The sequence below is a fragment of the Stegostoma tigrinum genome, chromosome 11, assembly GCF_030684315.1.
Source record: "Stegostoma tigrinum isolate sSteTig4 chromosome 11, sSteTig4.hap1, whole genome shotgun sequence".
Lineage (NCBI taxonomy): Eukaryota > Metazoa > Chordata > Chondrichthyes > Orectolobiformes > Stegostomatidae > Stegostoma > Stegostoma tigrinum.
The window spans coordinates 19,737,656-19,753,126 of NC_081364.1; the positions used below are offsets into that span (position 1 = coordinate 19,737,656).

The 15,471-nt window shown below is 38.3% G+C and overlaps 1 protein-coding gene and 1 non-coding gene across 3 annotated transcripts; both read right to left on the minus strand.

The window, feature by feature from the left end:
- Window positions 1-1,253: 1,253 nt before the first annotated feature.
- Window positions 1,254-15,463, minus strand: gnl3 (G protein nucleolar 3). 2 transcript variants are annotated; one of them, XM_048547730.2, is made up of 15 exons: window positions 15,395-15,463; window positions 15,223-15,281; window positions 11,327-11,470; window positions 10,628-10,735; window positions 10,472-10,534; window positions 7,951-8,086; window positions 7,756-7,859; window positions 7,021-7,162; window positions 5,732-5,819; window positions 4,964-5,141; window positions 4,604-4,746; window positions 4,281-4,417; window positions 3,746-3,894; window positions 2,235-2,358; window positions 1,254-1,541 (listed from the first exon to the last, which is right to left on the minus strand). In XM_048547730.2, the coding sequence occupies exons 1-15, from the start codon at window positions 15,405-15,407 to the stop codon at window positions 1,417-1,419; spliced, it is 1,713 nt and encodes a 570-aa protein (XP_048403687.1). In that variant the 5' UTR covers window positions 15,408-15,463; the 3' UTR covers window positions 1,254-1,416. The 2 variants fall into 2 exon arrangements, with proteins under 2 accessions (XP_048403687.1, XP_048403688.1); XM_048547731.2 differs by lacking the exon at window positions 2,235-2,358 and having other exon boundaries at window positions 1,422-1,541.
- LOC125460631 (small nucleolar RNA SNORD19) lies at window positions 5,227-5,298 on the minus strand. Its single transcript, XR_007249301.1, has one exon. It is a non-coding gene; the product is annotated as a small nucleolar RNA SNORD19 (small nucleolar RNA).
- Window positions 15,464-15,471: the final 8 nt, after the last annotated feature.

The following is a 15,471-nucleotide window of genomic DNA, read 5'->3' on the forward strand; positions in this document are numbered from 1 at the left end:
GAACTCTTATTTAAAATTGACACTGAACTGCAAAGAATCAGGAAACCTTTGGTTTAAAGAATCAATCTCAGGTTTCTAGGAAGTTATTATGAAATTAAGTGGTTGGGGGCTTCTGTCGAATGGACATACCAAGACAAACATTAGCTGTGGGATTCATGTCTGTAATTCATCCAAAACAAAAGTCAGTACACCTCCAGACATCTAGGTCTGGCAACATCTGTACAGAGAAAATGAAATTAACATTCTGAATCCAGTGAGCTTCGTCAGAACTGAAGGTAGTTGGGGAAATGTGGAATATACGCTGATAATGACTGTAGGAAGAGAATAAGAGTAGATTGAGAAGGTGCCCAGTCAGAGAAAAAAAGGACAGGTAAAACAGATTACTTACGATAAGCTGGGATAACAATATTAGCTAGGTGGAATACTAATGAGAACTATAAATGTTTCAAAATGGGTGGCTATGCTGTAAGCAGCCAATATAAAACAGGACCTATGGTGTAGAGAAGAAAACAAATAAGGAAAAGGGTGTTTATTCTGAAATTGTTAAACTGAGTCCTGAAGGCCGTAAGATGCCGAGGCAGAAGGTGATGTTCCTCCAGCTTGTGTTGAGCCTCACTGGAACACTAACAGGCCCAAGACTGAAATGTTTGTTATGGGAACACTGGTCTGTTAAAGCGACAGGCAACCGGAAGCTAAGGATCTTGTTTAGAGACAGTATAGGTGTTCAGCGTTGACTGCGTTTAATCTCCCCAGTGTACAGAACACCACATTATGAGCAACTATGACAGACTGGATTGAATGAAGTGTAGGTAAGTTACTATTTCACCTGAAAGCTATGTCTGGGGTCTTCAAGAGAGGAAGGAAATAACTTGTCAATGAAGTATTCCTCTTTAGTGGACCTACACTGACTGCTTTATAACACTAAACACAAACCCTGTTTTGCTTTACCCTGTTGGTAACGCTATAACATACAAGGCATTCACCAAGTGTGATTTTTTAAAACTCCCGATTAAAGATCCTGCTGTGACAACTCTTTTAATCATAGATGCCATATTTTAAATTTAAAGGGAAGGATCAATACCATCTACAAATAAGTTTCATAGTTATACATGATATTCTGGAGTTTTGATTTATAGAATCCCTACTGTGTGGAAGTATACTAAATCACATTTTAAGTTAATGGAAGAGGTAATATGAAGGGTTAGGTTTCATCTAATTTAAATATTGTATAAAAAACTACAATCAAGTTATTTAATATCTTAAATCCAATATATATTTTACAAGTTATAATACAATTTGCTTTTTTACACAATCTCCACCATAAAAATAATTTACAAGAAGTTTGGCTTTTGATTTAAACCAATTCATTGCTCGGTACAGTCCAAATGTTCTGTTACTTCAGCCATTATTCTGGCCTTAACTAATTGGCACTGGTGACAAATCCTCAACATAATCAGTGTTGAAGTCATAGGCATCCTCCATTGGTGTTTCACAAGATATATCTACCCACGTAGGCTTTCGGCTAGAGTCAGCTATTTTCTCTGAAAGGCAAGAAAGAAATAATACTATTAAAATTGCAACTGAGTTTTTTTCTCATGATTATAAAACTTGGACAATAATATGGTATTAATCACAAGTTGCCCCTGCCATACTAACAATTTCAAAGTTTAAGATACATTCATACCTCTTAAAGGAAATGTACAATAGGTTCAAACTACTCAATCACTTGTAAAATAATAGTACAGCAAACTTGTTAACTAGCACCTATGGTATCAGGAGTGTGGCAGTTAAGTCAAGAGATCCACATAATCAATGTAAAAACACACTAAGTAATAGAAACAAAGTGGGGATATACACATCACTGTTAGACTTTATTTACAGCATGTCATTTAAATAATAACGCAACATTACCTTAAATATAACTTGCCAGCAGGCCACCTTCTCTCTCACACCCTCAACTAATGACTCAGACACTGCAGAGATCACGCTAACACTGTAAACTTCCAGTATATCAAGCATATAATTTTTGCCAGTTTATAGTGTGCCAGTTAACACAAAGTTTGTGGTATTTTCCACTCTTAGAACATAACAGACGTATTTATCAGCTTTCATCTTGTCTAACTTAGTTTCAATGTACAACTCACAAATGAAATTGTTAGCATGGACGCTGAACAAGCAGTATACAATTAATAATGGTATGCAGTTGTCACAGCTTTAAAAAACTAATAACCAACCTGACTCCAGTTTATTTTTCTTGGCAGTTACTTTCATTTGTTTTATCTGCAACTTTTTGGCTATTGTGCATCCACCTGTTTTCACTTTTCCATTTTTATCTTGAACTATTTCAAGATATTCTGCCTAGGAAGATAAAAATTGGAATGTCTACTACTGTTTTAAAAATGTAATAGAATTCAGCATTGCATTTTCACTAGCTGTTCTTGCGCATCATTACATTTAGTTCAGTTGGTACCTGTAGCAGGTTTGATCTTTTTCTGCAATTGTGTTATTTTTCCCCTAACTGAGCAGGCACACCTATGAACAAAATCTGATTGCAGCACATTCTACTGCTTTCAGAGACAATAATGATGATCCAGAAAAGTCCCATACTATCTACTTTTTCCTTCTTCCCATCACAAATGGAATCTGCAATGTGTAATATCTGATGTTAGAATGATGGCACTTCAAGTTCCAAATGGGCATTCTGGTGGCTCAGTGATAAGCACTGGTGCCTTACAGTGCCAGGAAGCCGGGTTCAATTGCCCAAGGCTGAAATTGTGTGGAGTTTGATCAGTCTCCCTATTTCTGTGAGGGTTTCCTCCCACAGTCCAAAAGATATGCAGGTTAGGTGGTCTGGGCATGTTAAGTTGCCTGGTGTCCAGGGATGTGCAGGCTAGGTGGATTAAATGCAGAGTTAAAGGGAGAGAGTAGGGGTATAGATCTGGGTGTGATGTTGTTCAGAAAGATGGTATGAGCTCCATGCCAGCTTCCACACTGGGGATTCTATGATTCTATGAAGTGTTCAAGTTGGTTTAATAAAGTTTCTTCCCTTAGTACAGAACCATTTCCTCAAGGCCAAAACCCTGCAACTGCCATCCCAGGAAATCTAATCAAATTCAAACATTTTAGGATAGTATTCCAGACTCGTCCAACATTCTGTGCAACATGTTTCTAGAAATAAAAATGGTTAAGAGTATGCTGGAAGGTGGTAGATTGGATTAGACTTTTTTTTTGTTGAACTACTATCAGAAAGGACAGATCACAATTTACGTGGATGCTTTCCCTAAATAAAACAGTGAACTGAATGGCGTATTCCTATTAAAGATATTCTTTGAAAATGCTCAAGGTCAAGATAACATCAAAATGAACTGTAAGATTCAAATGATTTAAAAAGCCAAACATGCCAAGCATCTGAACTATATTTTATCATTTTAAATCTATAGCACAGTACTTTGAAACTTATCCTAAAAATAAATATGCACTAATGGAAATAATTTTCTTGATTACAAGTGCAAGAATATAACACTTCAAGTTTTAGTTTCAATTTTTCTTAAGGAGTAATATGTGGTTTCAGTTTCCAAACTCTGTTACATTATAGAGATGTTGACAAAAAACTGTTATCATAATGACTCTTTCCCCAAAAATATACATAATTCATATAGGGATCTCAAAGGGCAATTAAGTAATTCTAGACTTCCAAAAGACCATAGTTAACTACTGGAAACACTCAAAACAGCTGTTAGTGTACCTCTGAACTTTTTAGGTTCCCTGAATTGTTATCCTTATTCCTTTCCTGATCCTGCAATTCTTCTTCCACATTAGCCTCTTTAATTAGTCCATTAGTTGGTCCCGAAGATTGGAATACTATACTGCTGGCCATATTAGGGCACCTAACACCTGGCAGGAGGGAGGATGAGAAAGTTATGGATTATATATTTGACAGCTGGAAATTAATAACAGAGAGAAACAGATTATAAGCCACAATCATGTGTACTAATGTTTATTTACATTACGCTTTAATTCTTTATGCCGTTCTGATTCTCACAGGCACTTTATTATAAACAGTTTAAAGTTTCTGCTTCAGTTATCAACTGATCCGTCTATGTCAGCAAGTTTCTTCTGCCTTGTGTAAATATCAACCTTTTATATCTTTCACAGACATCCTCATCATTGGAAAGCCTGTTTGTGTAACCAGATGCATCCCACAAATTTATCAATGAACTTGTTTAAGTAATTAATTCATACTGAAACAACTTTTACATTAAAGTTAATGCATTAATTACCTTTGAGCGTATTTTCATTATGCTGAGTTAGTTCTCCAGTATTAAAGCCTCTTTTTGCTTCTTCCACAATTTTTGCAGTGATGTAACTGGGTAGTTCGTGTCTCTCTGGAGGAGCTGTATGGTAACTGACTTTAGCTCTTAAGAATAAAAAGAAAACGTTGCCAATTTGTACATTATCCAAAGGCATCCACTACACTTTATTGCAAACCTTTATTAAAAAGTTGCTCCAACACAGAAAATGTGCAACTTTTGCTATTATTTATATTTTAGTTATTAATTCAATCTGCAAAATGGTTCAAAAGTAGGAACTGAATTTTAATTACCCACTCCAATCGTAAAGGATCAACTTGGCTGTTTTCTCAATGTCAGGGATCCCTCCTTTCTTTAACATGCTTCTTTTTTGAGCCAGCAATGTTAAAAATTCCAGCGATGTTCGAAAATTCGGGACATTATACTGCAACATGACCTATTGTGGCGATATGGTGTGTGTATATATAAGCTAACACTTATTATACAAAAATTGCAACACTTGAAAACTGACCCAAGGAGCCATATAACCAAGTGGGATCAGAGTTGGATCTTTAGCAGTCAAACATGCACTTTCTGACCATTTAAATTATCCTCATTTCTCACTCAAAATTAAAACAGAAATGAATATGCAAGACAAAAGGTGGATTCAGTACCTGCTGTTTATTACAGTTCGTCAGTATGGGCTCCACTACAGATGTGGGATTTTCTAGCGCTTCAATGTCCACAACGTTCCTCAAGGACAAGGCAACAGCAGAATTTGATGCAGAAGCAACAATACTTGGACTATCCAGTATTTTGATCTGCTTATCGATGTGTACTTCCTGCATGGATCTGTGCAAGATTACACAATTATTAATACCTACGGAGAGACAGTCACTGTTTCAAACAGACTTTCATTCAGAGACAAGGTCATGTGCCACTGAGTGAAATCAGAGTTGGATCTTTAGCAGTCATGGACATCAGGCTATGAAAGTTGTCCTCATTTTTCACTCATTACTCCCTTAACATAAATAAACATATTAAACTATTTGGCTGATCAAATATTCTAGTTTTTTAAATGGCCACCAGGCAATCTGCTTCTCCCCCCCCCGCCCCGAGTATTGATATTTCAAAATGGTTCTAAGTGAATAGGTTAATGGTTTAAGGGTTATCAAATTGCTAAAGCAGAAGGGCAGATTTGAACAGTGTTTTGAGTTAACTGTCATCCCGCCCTGGTAAGTGACTGGGATGAATTCAAAATCTTAACATACCCAAAATCTCCCAAGTTATACTGAATGGAAGGACTTCCTGTTCTTTATTTTTTAAATTATTCTTTAAATGTAACAAAGGAATAGCTCAAGAATAAGTGTGCAAGTTAGTCACACATTATCAGTCAGCAGTTTTATCTAAACATTTTACTATGCCAACTTTAACCTTCTTACTTTGTAAGACCCCTTACTTGTCCCACGTTGCAAGCTCTCATTTTTTTCAAGCTGTTAATTATACTGCTTTTCCCTACATTTGGAAAACCTGAAAGAAAAATATGTAATTCATGAAGAACAAAAATTGGTTTTACTTGCATAAAAATAAAATAGCAGTAACTGCGGATGCTGGTGTCAGAGATAACAAGGTGTGGAGCAGGAGCAACACAGCAGGCCAGACAGAGGAACAGGAAAGTTGGCGATTCGGGTCAGTACCCTTCTTCAGAAATGAGGGGGGAAAGGGATCTCAGAAATAAATAGAGAGAAGGGGTGGGGCTGGGGAAGGTAGGTAAGATGGTGATAGGTGAGTGCATGTAGGCAGTGGTCAGTGAGGTGGGAGTGAAGATGGACAGGTTGAGTCAGGTCAAGGAGACGAGAATGAGAGGGAGGCTTGGTCATGGGATAAGGCTAATGTGAAATTTTGAAACTCAAAATCCACATTTAAGCCATTGGGCTGTAGGGTCCCGAGACAGAATATGAGATGCTGCTCCTCCAGTTTGTGGGTGGCATCATTGTGACACTGGAGGCGGCCCGGGATGGACATGTCACCCAAGGAGTGGGAGGAGGGAGTTAAAATGTTTCACAACCATAAAGTGTTGTTTGTCATATACAGAGCACAGATGCTCCACAAAACGCCCGAGTCTCCACTTGGTCTCACTGATGTCGAGGAGGCCACATCAGGTGCAGCAAAAGCAGCAGACCAAGTTGACGGATATGCAGGTCAAACCAATGTCTAATTGGAAGGTTTGTTTTGTGCCTTGAACGGAGGTGACAGGGTAGCACTTCATGCAGTTGCGTGGAAAGGTGCCGGGGGTGGTGGGGTTAGTGGGGAGTGTGGAGCAGACAAGGGAGTCACGGAGAGAGCAATCCCTACAAAAGGCAAATTGTGGGCGGGGGGATATATATCTTCAATTGAGAGTTCGGATTGTAGGTGGTGGAAGCGGCAATATGTCGGAGACAGAGGCTGGTGAGGTGACATGTGAAACAAGGGCCTTTATTTTTGTTTTTGTTGGGGGAAGGCAATGGTTTTACTTGCATGTGTATCAGAGTTATAAATAAACTAACCTACTTTGAACATTACTGGATAAGCAAGAAATGGAAGGACATTTTGCAATTTGTAATTCTGCAAAGTTGAATGCATTAGCAAAATGCAACATCAGACTATTTTGCAAGAGTCTCACTTGGAAAGATTCAAATTCAACATTGGACTACTTTATAATTTATAAACAAAATATGGAGTAAGCACTCACCTACTACACCAACTTTAATGCTTTTTAAATCTTGTTTTCTGCAGTAGCTGATCAGCAATTTTAAAAGACTTTCATCACCAGCACAGGTATTGTTGTGTGATATTTCTATACCAGTGTTCAGTTTAGAAATTCTTTTCTGGTCCTGTTTAAAATAAGTTTAATTTTTTTAAAATCTAGAATTGACAAATAAAGTTCTAATTATGTTGCTTACAGCATTGCTCAGTGGCACAATGCATCATTGTACATTTTGTCAAGAAGTGGCAGAGTTGGGCCATTCCCCTAAAGTGTCTATGTTCCTAACCTCAACTGGAATGACTAGATGACCCAAAGTACAACTAAGCCACTTCTCCAAAAAATGGGTTCTGGAAAAAAGGTTAGTACATGTCAGTGCAGCTAAGGCAGTAGGTAACTTGGACACAACACACAAGCTATGAATAAATAATAAAATGTACGGGAATGTCAGAAAATACGAATGACACAAAGGTAATTTTTGCCAACAAATTACCCAGCCAAACAGGTACTATTAAAGTACTTCATCAAAAATTCAATACTCCTATTGCAAAATGGTTCTGGATTATCCACAAGTTAATCTTTACGAAGAAACAATATTTTGGCAATTCAAAAACTTTCTCAAAAATGAAGTTTCAAAATTGGTTAGAACACGTAATGAGAAACAACTGCATGAAATCAGAGTTGGATCTTCTACCTCAACTGCATTAGTTTTGGGAAACATACCATTGTTCTGTCTTGCAACTGCGCAGATGATTTAAAGATGACAACAGGAAATTCATTTTCCAAATATTTTAGCCATTTCTCTGTATTCTCCTTTGGCACCAAATCTAAATAAAGAACAGTGATTTCTACTTTATAAATGACATTGTAACCCCTCCAGAATTCTAATTTGAAGTCATTACTTCTATGTCTTCTTACCTATCTTGTTCAATACAAGGACTAGTTGCTTCTTCCCCTCTGATTGTAAGACTGCCTGCTCCACTTGAGGACATCTGTAACCAAGAGGATCTCTGGCATCCACCACTTCTAGAACTACATCTGAGGCATCAAGCACCTAATGGAATAGGAAACATCCCAAATGATCATTTCAGTGACAAAACTAAAAGACCGTTCTCCAGTGCTTACATCACTGCTGTATTATTATAAAGCTAGAAAACAGGAGCAGGAGCAGGAGTAGGCTGTTTGACCCCATCAGGCCTGCTCCACCATTCCACACAACCATGATTGATCCTCTATCTCAATGCTATAATCCTAATCTATCCCCACACAACTTGTAGATTCATGTCATATAGAAGAAGTTCATCAAGTCTGCACCAGCAAAGAATCACTATATCTGCACTAGTCCTATAGTCTTGTATGTTATGGCACTAAGTGCTCGTCCAAGTACTTTTTAAACATTGAGGTTTCCCACCTCATCTACTCCCGTAGGTAGTGCATTCTAGGTTCCCACCAGTCTCTAGGTAAAAGAATTATTCCTCAAATCTCCTAAATCTTTGGCTTTTCACTTTAAAATCAGGCCCCCCTCATTATTGATCCTTTGGCTAAGGGGCACAGCTGTTTTGTACCAATGCTCCTCACAAGCTTACACATCTCAATCGGGTTCCCTCTCAGCATTCTCTGTTCTAAATAAAACCAGAGCTCATCCAGACTCTCTCCACTGCTATATTGTTGCAGTGCAATCACATCCTTCCCGTAGTGTGGTGACCAGGACAGCACACAGTACTCCAGCTTTGCCCTAAGTGCTATACAGCTCCAACAACTTCCCTGCCATGACTGAAAAACATAATTGTTTCATATGTCTTTTTAACTGCCATGGAAACCCCCATTCTGCTGCCTTCAAGGATCTGTGGAGATGGACGCCAAAAGATTCCTCTCAGCTCCCTAGAGGCCTGCCATTCATTTAGGATTCCCTTGACTTGTTACTTCTTCCAAAGTCCATCACCTCACACTCATCTGTTAATTTCCATGTGCCCACCTGACCAACCCATATATATCCTCTGGCATCCTAAGAGCTTCACTGTCAACCGCTGGACCATGTTCGTGTCATTCGTGAACTTACAAACCACTCTCAATATATTGTTCTACATCGTTCGTATACAGCTCACGAAATAAGGGACCCAGCACTGATCCTATGGTGTGTCACTGAACACCAGCCTCTAGTCATACAAAACGTTTTAAATCCCATGGTCTCCTACCGCTAAGCCAATTTTGGATCTAATTTATCAAGTAACCCTGCATCTCATGTGCTTTTACCATTTTTTAAGAAATCTTCCATGTGGGATTTTGTCAAAGCTTTTCTGAAATCCATATAAAACTACATCAACTGCATGGTCACCTCCTTGAAAATTCGAATTTGTTAGGCATGACCTCCCTCTGATAAAGCTCAATCAGCCTAATTTCTCATGTGACAAACCTGCCACCTGTCATAACCGTGAGTTTATAACCCCAGTCACTGATATATCACACATTTTGTCCAACCTGATTTTTTCCAGAACAGCACCAAACAAATGACAACATATGCAAATTCAACAGCAGTCTTAAGACAGAGGCCCTGAAACAACATACGTCACAAGGTGTCAAGAAAACTTCAGAGAATTGGGCCTCAACAAGGGGAAATGCACTAGAAACAGAACTATAATTTCCTGGGAGTTCTCAGACTGTGAATATGGTCAGAGAAATGACAGCCGTCTGGCCAGGAGATGTATTTTGTGCTTTCCACTTACACAAGAAAAAGGGTTAAAAGCAAGTTAAACTCTTCTCAGTGAGCTGAGATACTTGAATGAAGTAACCTGAATTTGAGTTCTGGCATAAGGTTTCAAAAGAACAAGAAACTGGACTTCAACTAATCTACAAAGCCAATAATCCTGAAATCAGAACTTCCAGTATCAACGTCTCGCTGTCTATTATTGATGACTGAGAACATAAAACATAAGAGCAGAAATAGGCCATTCAGCGCAGAGTTTGCTCTGCCATTCAATGAGATCACAACTGATTCGATAATCCTCAACTTCGCTTTCCTGCCTTTCCCCCAAAATCCTTGATTCTCTAACTGATTAAAAATCAGTCTCTTTCAGTCTTGAATATGCTCAAATTCGCAGCCTCAACAGCCCTCTGTGGTAAAAGAATTCCAGATTTACAACTCCCAAAGAAAAAACAAAATTCCTGCTCATCTCCACCTTGAGTGTGCGACCTCTTATTATGGTTCGAGACTATCCCACAAAGCAGAAAACTTTTACACACCTACCCAAGTCCTCTAAGCATCTTGTATAAGGTTGCCTTGATCTGTATTTTACTTCTCACCTTTTTTTGGGACACATTTCTAATTTATTCGCATGCTGTGTTATTATTTCTAGTCACTTATAACCTCATTCTTTGTTATTCAAAAAAAGTCTGACTAAATTAGATCAACTACATATTCACTCAAAAAGCACAGACTGACCTTATTCAACTCGCTGCATAGAGATTTTCTTGAGCTTTTGCCCTCCAATTTGGCCATTTTTTTCTGTTTAAAAAGTAGAATGGTCAAAAGTAGCATATTAAATTTCAAAAGTTTGCATATACTCAACACAGAGGCAGAAGCATTTAAACACTATACCTTAAGTTGCTTCTCATGTACTTCTGGTTCTTTCTGAGCTTCAAGTTTTCTTTTCTTTGCAACTTCCTTTTGTCTGGCAAGCTTCTGCTTTTGTTTCAGTTCTTCAAGCTAAAGAAGCAAGTGTCAGAAATCTACAATGTTGCAAATGCAATTGTACAATGAACAACACATCTAAAACAATTGATTACCTATCTTACATTTTAGTAGCTTAACTGTGTTTTGTGGATTTGTCTTCCATTTCTAAAATCAGCATTCACATTAAGAACTCCGAATACAATATGTATAAAATGTTATATATAAAGCATCATAATATTAATCTTAACATCAACACTAAACATACCCTACAGTAGTCTTTTTCCCTTTTAGTATTGCTTCATGGAAGGTTCACTCAACTGTTCATTATTTTAAAAAGTCTAACAGTAACCATGATCATGAAAAACACAAGCTCTGTGCATATTCAAATTCCCTCTCCTTTGCCCAGCTCTGTAAGTGTACTAGACATACCAGATAACTTCGGGTTACATACTCAAACACATTTTGAGTTTGAGGAAATTACAACATATTTCAAGATGTCAGCTATCTCAAATTATGGCATCGTAAATGCAGAAGTCACTAATTTAGTTAAACTGGCATAGAAGCTTGCGTCAGACAAAGTACTATAAAATATCAAACATCTGTACATAAGCAGAGTCCTCTTACGTTTTGTTTCCTTTGTTCAGCCTCTCGAAGAACTGCTTCTTTAAATGGAGCATTATTAGGCACACCAGGATCCTTTCGAGATTTTTTACTTTTATTTCCTTGTTTCTTTGCTTCTTTTCGTGTTTTCCGCTTATGTTCACGAACCTATGATTTAAGTTGAAACATTAACAATGCTGCTGCAACCAGACTCCAGTTAGATGGGGCTTTCAATTCAGAGAAAATATAAACTTTTTTAAAAATACGATTAATCCTAGATACATTTAATTTTGTTTTTAATTTAATTCTCCGGTGAATCTGCACTGTACTCGTTCCCAGTTGAATGGATAACTTCCAAAATCCAAAGCCTAGCGCTGTACAAAGTGCTCCTGATACAGTCTGAACTGGGCCTTGTATAGCTGCTGCAACAATTCCTCCTTTTTCTATCCCAGCTCTCTAATCACAAAGGCTAACATTCCATATGGCGTCTTGATTATTTTACAAGACAACTTAGTTATAGTGATGTGTCCATAGACTTCTAAATCTCTAATATCCCAATCTATGGGTGGTGGAGGTTTATTTTCCCAGGAGCATCAGAGGCTGAAGGACATGGATAGGGTGAATAGGCATCTTTTCTCCATGGTAGTGGAGATCAAACTAGAGGGCATATGTTTAAGGCGAGAAGGGAAAGATTTAAAAGGAACCTAACGGACAACTTTTTCACACGTAGGGTGAAGCACGTATGGAATGAGCTGTAGGAAGTGGAGACGGCTGGTACAATTACAACATTTAAAAGGCATCCACATCGGTATATGACCAGGAAGGATTTAGAGGGGTATGGCCCAAATGCTGGCAAATAGAACTAGATTTATTTAGGATATCTGGTTGCATGGAGGAGTTGGGCCGAGAGGTCTGTTTTCATGCTGTACATCTCTATGACTCCTAGCTTTTTGCCATTGAAAATATATTTTTTAAATTACAAAATGGATGGCCTCACACTTACCTACAATTCATCTAGAAGTTTTGTCAACAGCTCTCTCTTTTGACACTTTAAAAAAGATTCAGATTGTACATGTGGCAAGTTCAGCAGATGCACACTTCATGAAACACCCAACTCGTAAAAACACAGCACCCAAATAAGCACAATAAACATGATGGAATGATGTCACTGACAGTACCGGCAAACATATTATGCATGCTCATTTTTACACTTGCACATCTAGACCATTTTGGTGGTGTCAGCAAGTGTTCTTTGTCCACTTACAATCTTTCAATTCTGTAATCTTGTGCTATTTTCTAACCTAATTAGAACAACAGCAATCATTTGCAAACAAATGTTGCCATCTATTTTTATCAAATCATTAAGACAATGGTAGTTGAAGGCCCAAGCACTGATATTTGTTGGGCTCTATTAGCCATTTCCTTTCCAATCAAGCTCATAACTTCTAGATAGAGACACTTTCCTCCTAACAGTAGTTACTGGCTCAAAAAGATTAATTACATTAATTAGGCAAGACCTATCCTTTACAAGTCTGCATTTGTTCTGTCTAATCAGCACTTTTTTTATAGTGTCCAGTCATTCTGTGTTTAATAATATATTCGAATAAGTTCCCAACAAAATAATTGCCGAGTTTCTTTCTTTCTTTGCATTGTACGCTACAACAGCACTATTTTTCTTGCTGGCTGGCACCTCATTGAAAGTTGAAAAAATGTGTCCAGAAATGGTAACACCTGCAGTGTTCCACATATTAATACAGAGGTTGAACAATATGTACAGATTTTAAGTGATCAAGGAATGTAAATAATTTATAGGATTATTGCACCATGATATTGGCTGTCACTCAAAGCAGTTTTGATAATCACATATAATATTCCAAGATAACGAATGGGTAAAATTTGGCAAATGGAGTATAATGGGGGAAAATGTGAACTTAAGATAATAAAATGTGAGGCTGGATGAACACAGCAGGCCAAGCAGCATCCCAGGAGCACTTGTTCATTTAGACTGGAAAGATAGAAAAACCATACACTATTTAAATGGAGGTAGACGACAGAACTTGGTAATACAGAGGATGGATGTTTTGATTTATAAATTACAAATTAAGCATGCACGTTATTAGAAAGGTAAATGGGATGGTGGTACTCATTGCAAGGGGAAAGGCATGAAAGCAGAGTATGTTTAGATGCGGCTGTGCATGACATTGGTGAGACCACACCAGGAAAATGATACAGTCTTGTTCTCCTCAGTTGAAAAAGAACTGTATTAGAAGTAGTTTAGAAGTAAAACCGAGCTTGTACTCACTGAGTTGAGAAGAATGAGGGATGATCTTATTGAAATATACAAGATACTGGGGCAAACAACATGGAGAAACTCAGCAGGTCTGATAGTGTCTACAGAGAGCAAAGAAGAGTCAACATTTCAGGTCCACTGACCCTTTGTCACAACAAATGTCAATGAACTTGAGACATTGTTTCTGTCCCTACAAATGCTGTCAAACCTGCTGAGTTTCTCCAGCATTTTGTGTGTGTTTCAGATTTCTAAAATCCAATTCTTGTTTTTAAAATACTGGGGGGTCTTGATAGGGTGGTTACTGAGAGGTTTTATCAACTTGTGGGGAAGATTAGCACGAGAAACAAAGTACAAGTTTAAAAGATCTCCCATTTAAGTGAGAAAGTTTTTTTTTGAGGGCGGTTGGTCTGTGGAATCTCTTCCACTGGAAATTGTGCCACTAAATTAGGGCAGCACAGTGACTCAGTGGTTAGCACTGCAGACTCTCAGCGCCAGGGACCCGGGTTCAATTCCAGCCTTGGGTGACTGTGTGTGGATTCTGCACATTCTCCCCATGCCTGCGTGGGTTTCCTCCGGTTTCCTCCCATGGTCCAAAGATGTGCAGACTAGTTGGATTGTCCATGCTAAATTGCCCATAGTGTTCAGGGGTACGTGGGTTAGAGGGGAATGGGGATGGGTTTGGGTGGGATACTTCAAGGGGTGGTGTGGACTTGTTGGGCCAAAGGGCCTGTTTCCACACTGCAGTTAATCCAATCTAATAAATATAAAATTTATCAAAGGCTAAATTAAAAAGATTGACACACATCCAAGGTTTATGGAGTCAGTCAAATTGTGAGACTGAGACCCCAAAATTATCAGCCATTGTTCCAAACGGAGAAATAGCCTCGAAGGGCCAAATGACCCAGTACTATGTTTCTTTGTCACGTTATTAAAAATGGTCAAATCTGGGTGGTTTTCTTCAAAAAGGCTCTATAGATTGTAAATTGCAAATTTCTTGAAATATCAATGAGGTATAACTGCACACTAATTCAAGCAGTGAATTACAAAAAGTATATAGAATAAACACTAAAATTACAACAGAAACATGTCTGTTGACATTTAGTTGACAAGGACCATAAGTCATGCTCACATATGTCCACTCTATTCTTGTTTATCTCTCTTCCGTCAGCTTAACATAATGAAAAGATTTCCAAAACTCCATCTTAAATCCGTATCCTGAACTTCTCAATCATTACAAAATGCATTTCATCTGCTCTTTGTTAATAATCTAATCATCCAATACTCCTGCCCAATCATTTAAAAATGTGAATAGGCTGCAGTAAACTTTTTCTAAATAGCGTGATGTACAAAAATTGCAAGGTGCTCGAACTGCATACTAAGAGTTTATACCAAATTGTACTTGACTATGTGTTACGCAGTTTGCCTTAAAGCCACGTGCTCGTACAAGTACTAACTTAGGTGATTGTGAAGGGGCTTGGCGCAGTTCAGGTTGGCTATAAAAGTACTTGCTCTTTCTTTAGCCAGTTTCAATACATTACGATCCGGTTATTATATCTCACAAGCTTTCCCAGAGCGAACAATGTACCCAATATTGGGGCGTCCACAACTCGTGGATTCCACCCCGGCTCACCTTTCGCTGGATCTTAAATCGCTTGTGGCATGTCAGGCGCTTGCTCGCCTTTTTCAGCTCTGTAAGGAAACGCAACAATGAGGGCAATGAATCGAAACAATACTAACTCCTGCGGATAAAAAAAAGAATGTAACGAACAGTAAAGACTACAATTCCACGCCACACAACTCACTCGGCCGCTTCATACCGTCCGGCTGCAAAAAGAGCAATCCACGTGACAAAGTCCCAAACGTCCCATCGCCTGCCGTA

What these genes read in the sequence shown, in the direction of transcription:
- gnl3 (XM_048547730.2), bottom strand. An exon ending in AGTTGCAAGACAGAACAATG is followed by an intron (nt 7,163 to 7,755) that starts GTATGTTTCCCA and finishes TATTTTAAACAG; the next exon opens with GACCAGAAAAGAATTTCTAA. An exon ending in TAATGAAAATACGCTCAAAG is followed by an intron (nt 3,895 to 4,280) that starts GTAATTAATGCA and finishes CCCTCCTGCCAG; the next exon opens with GTGTTAGGTGCCCTAATATG.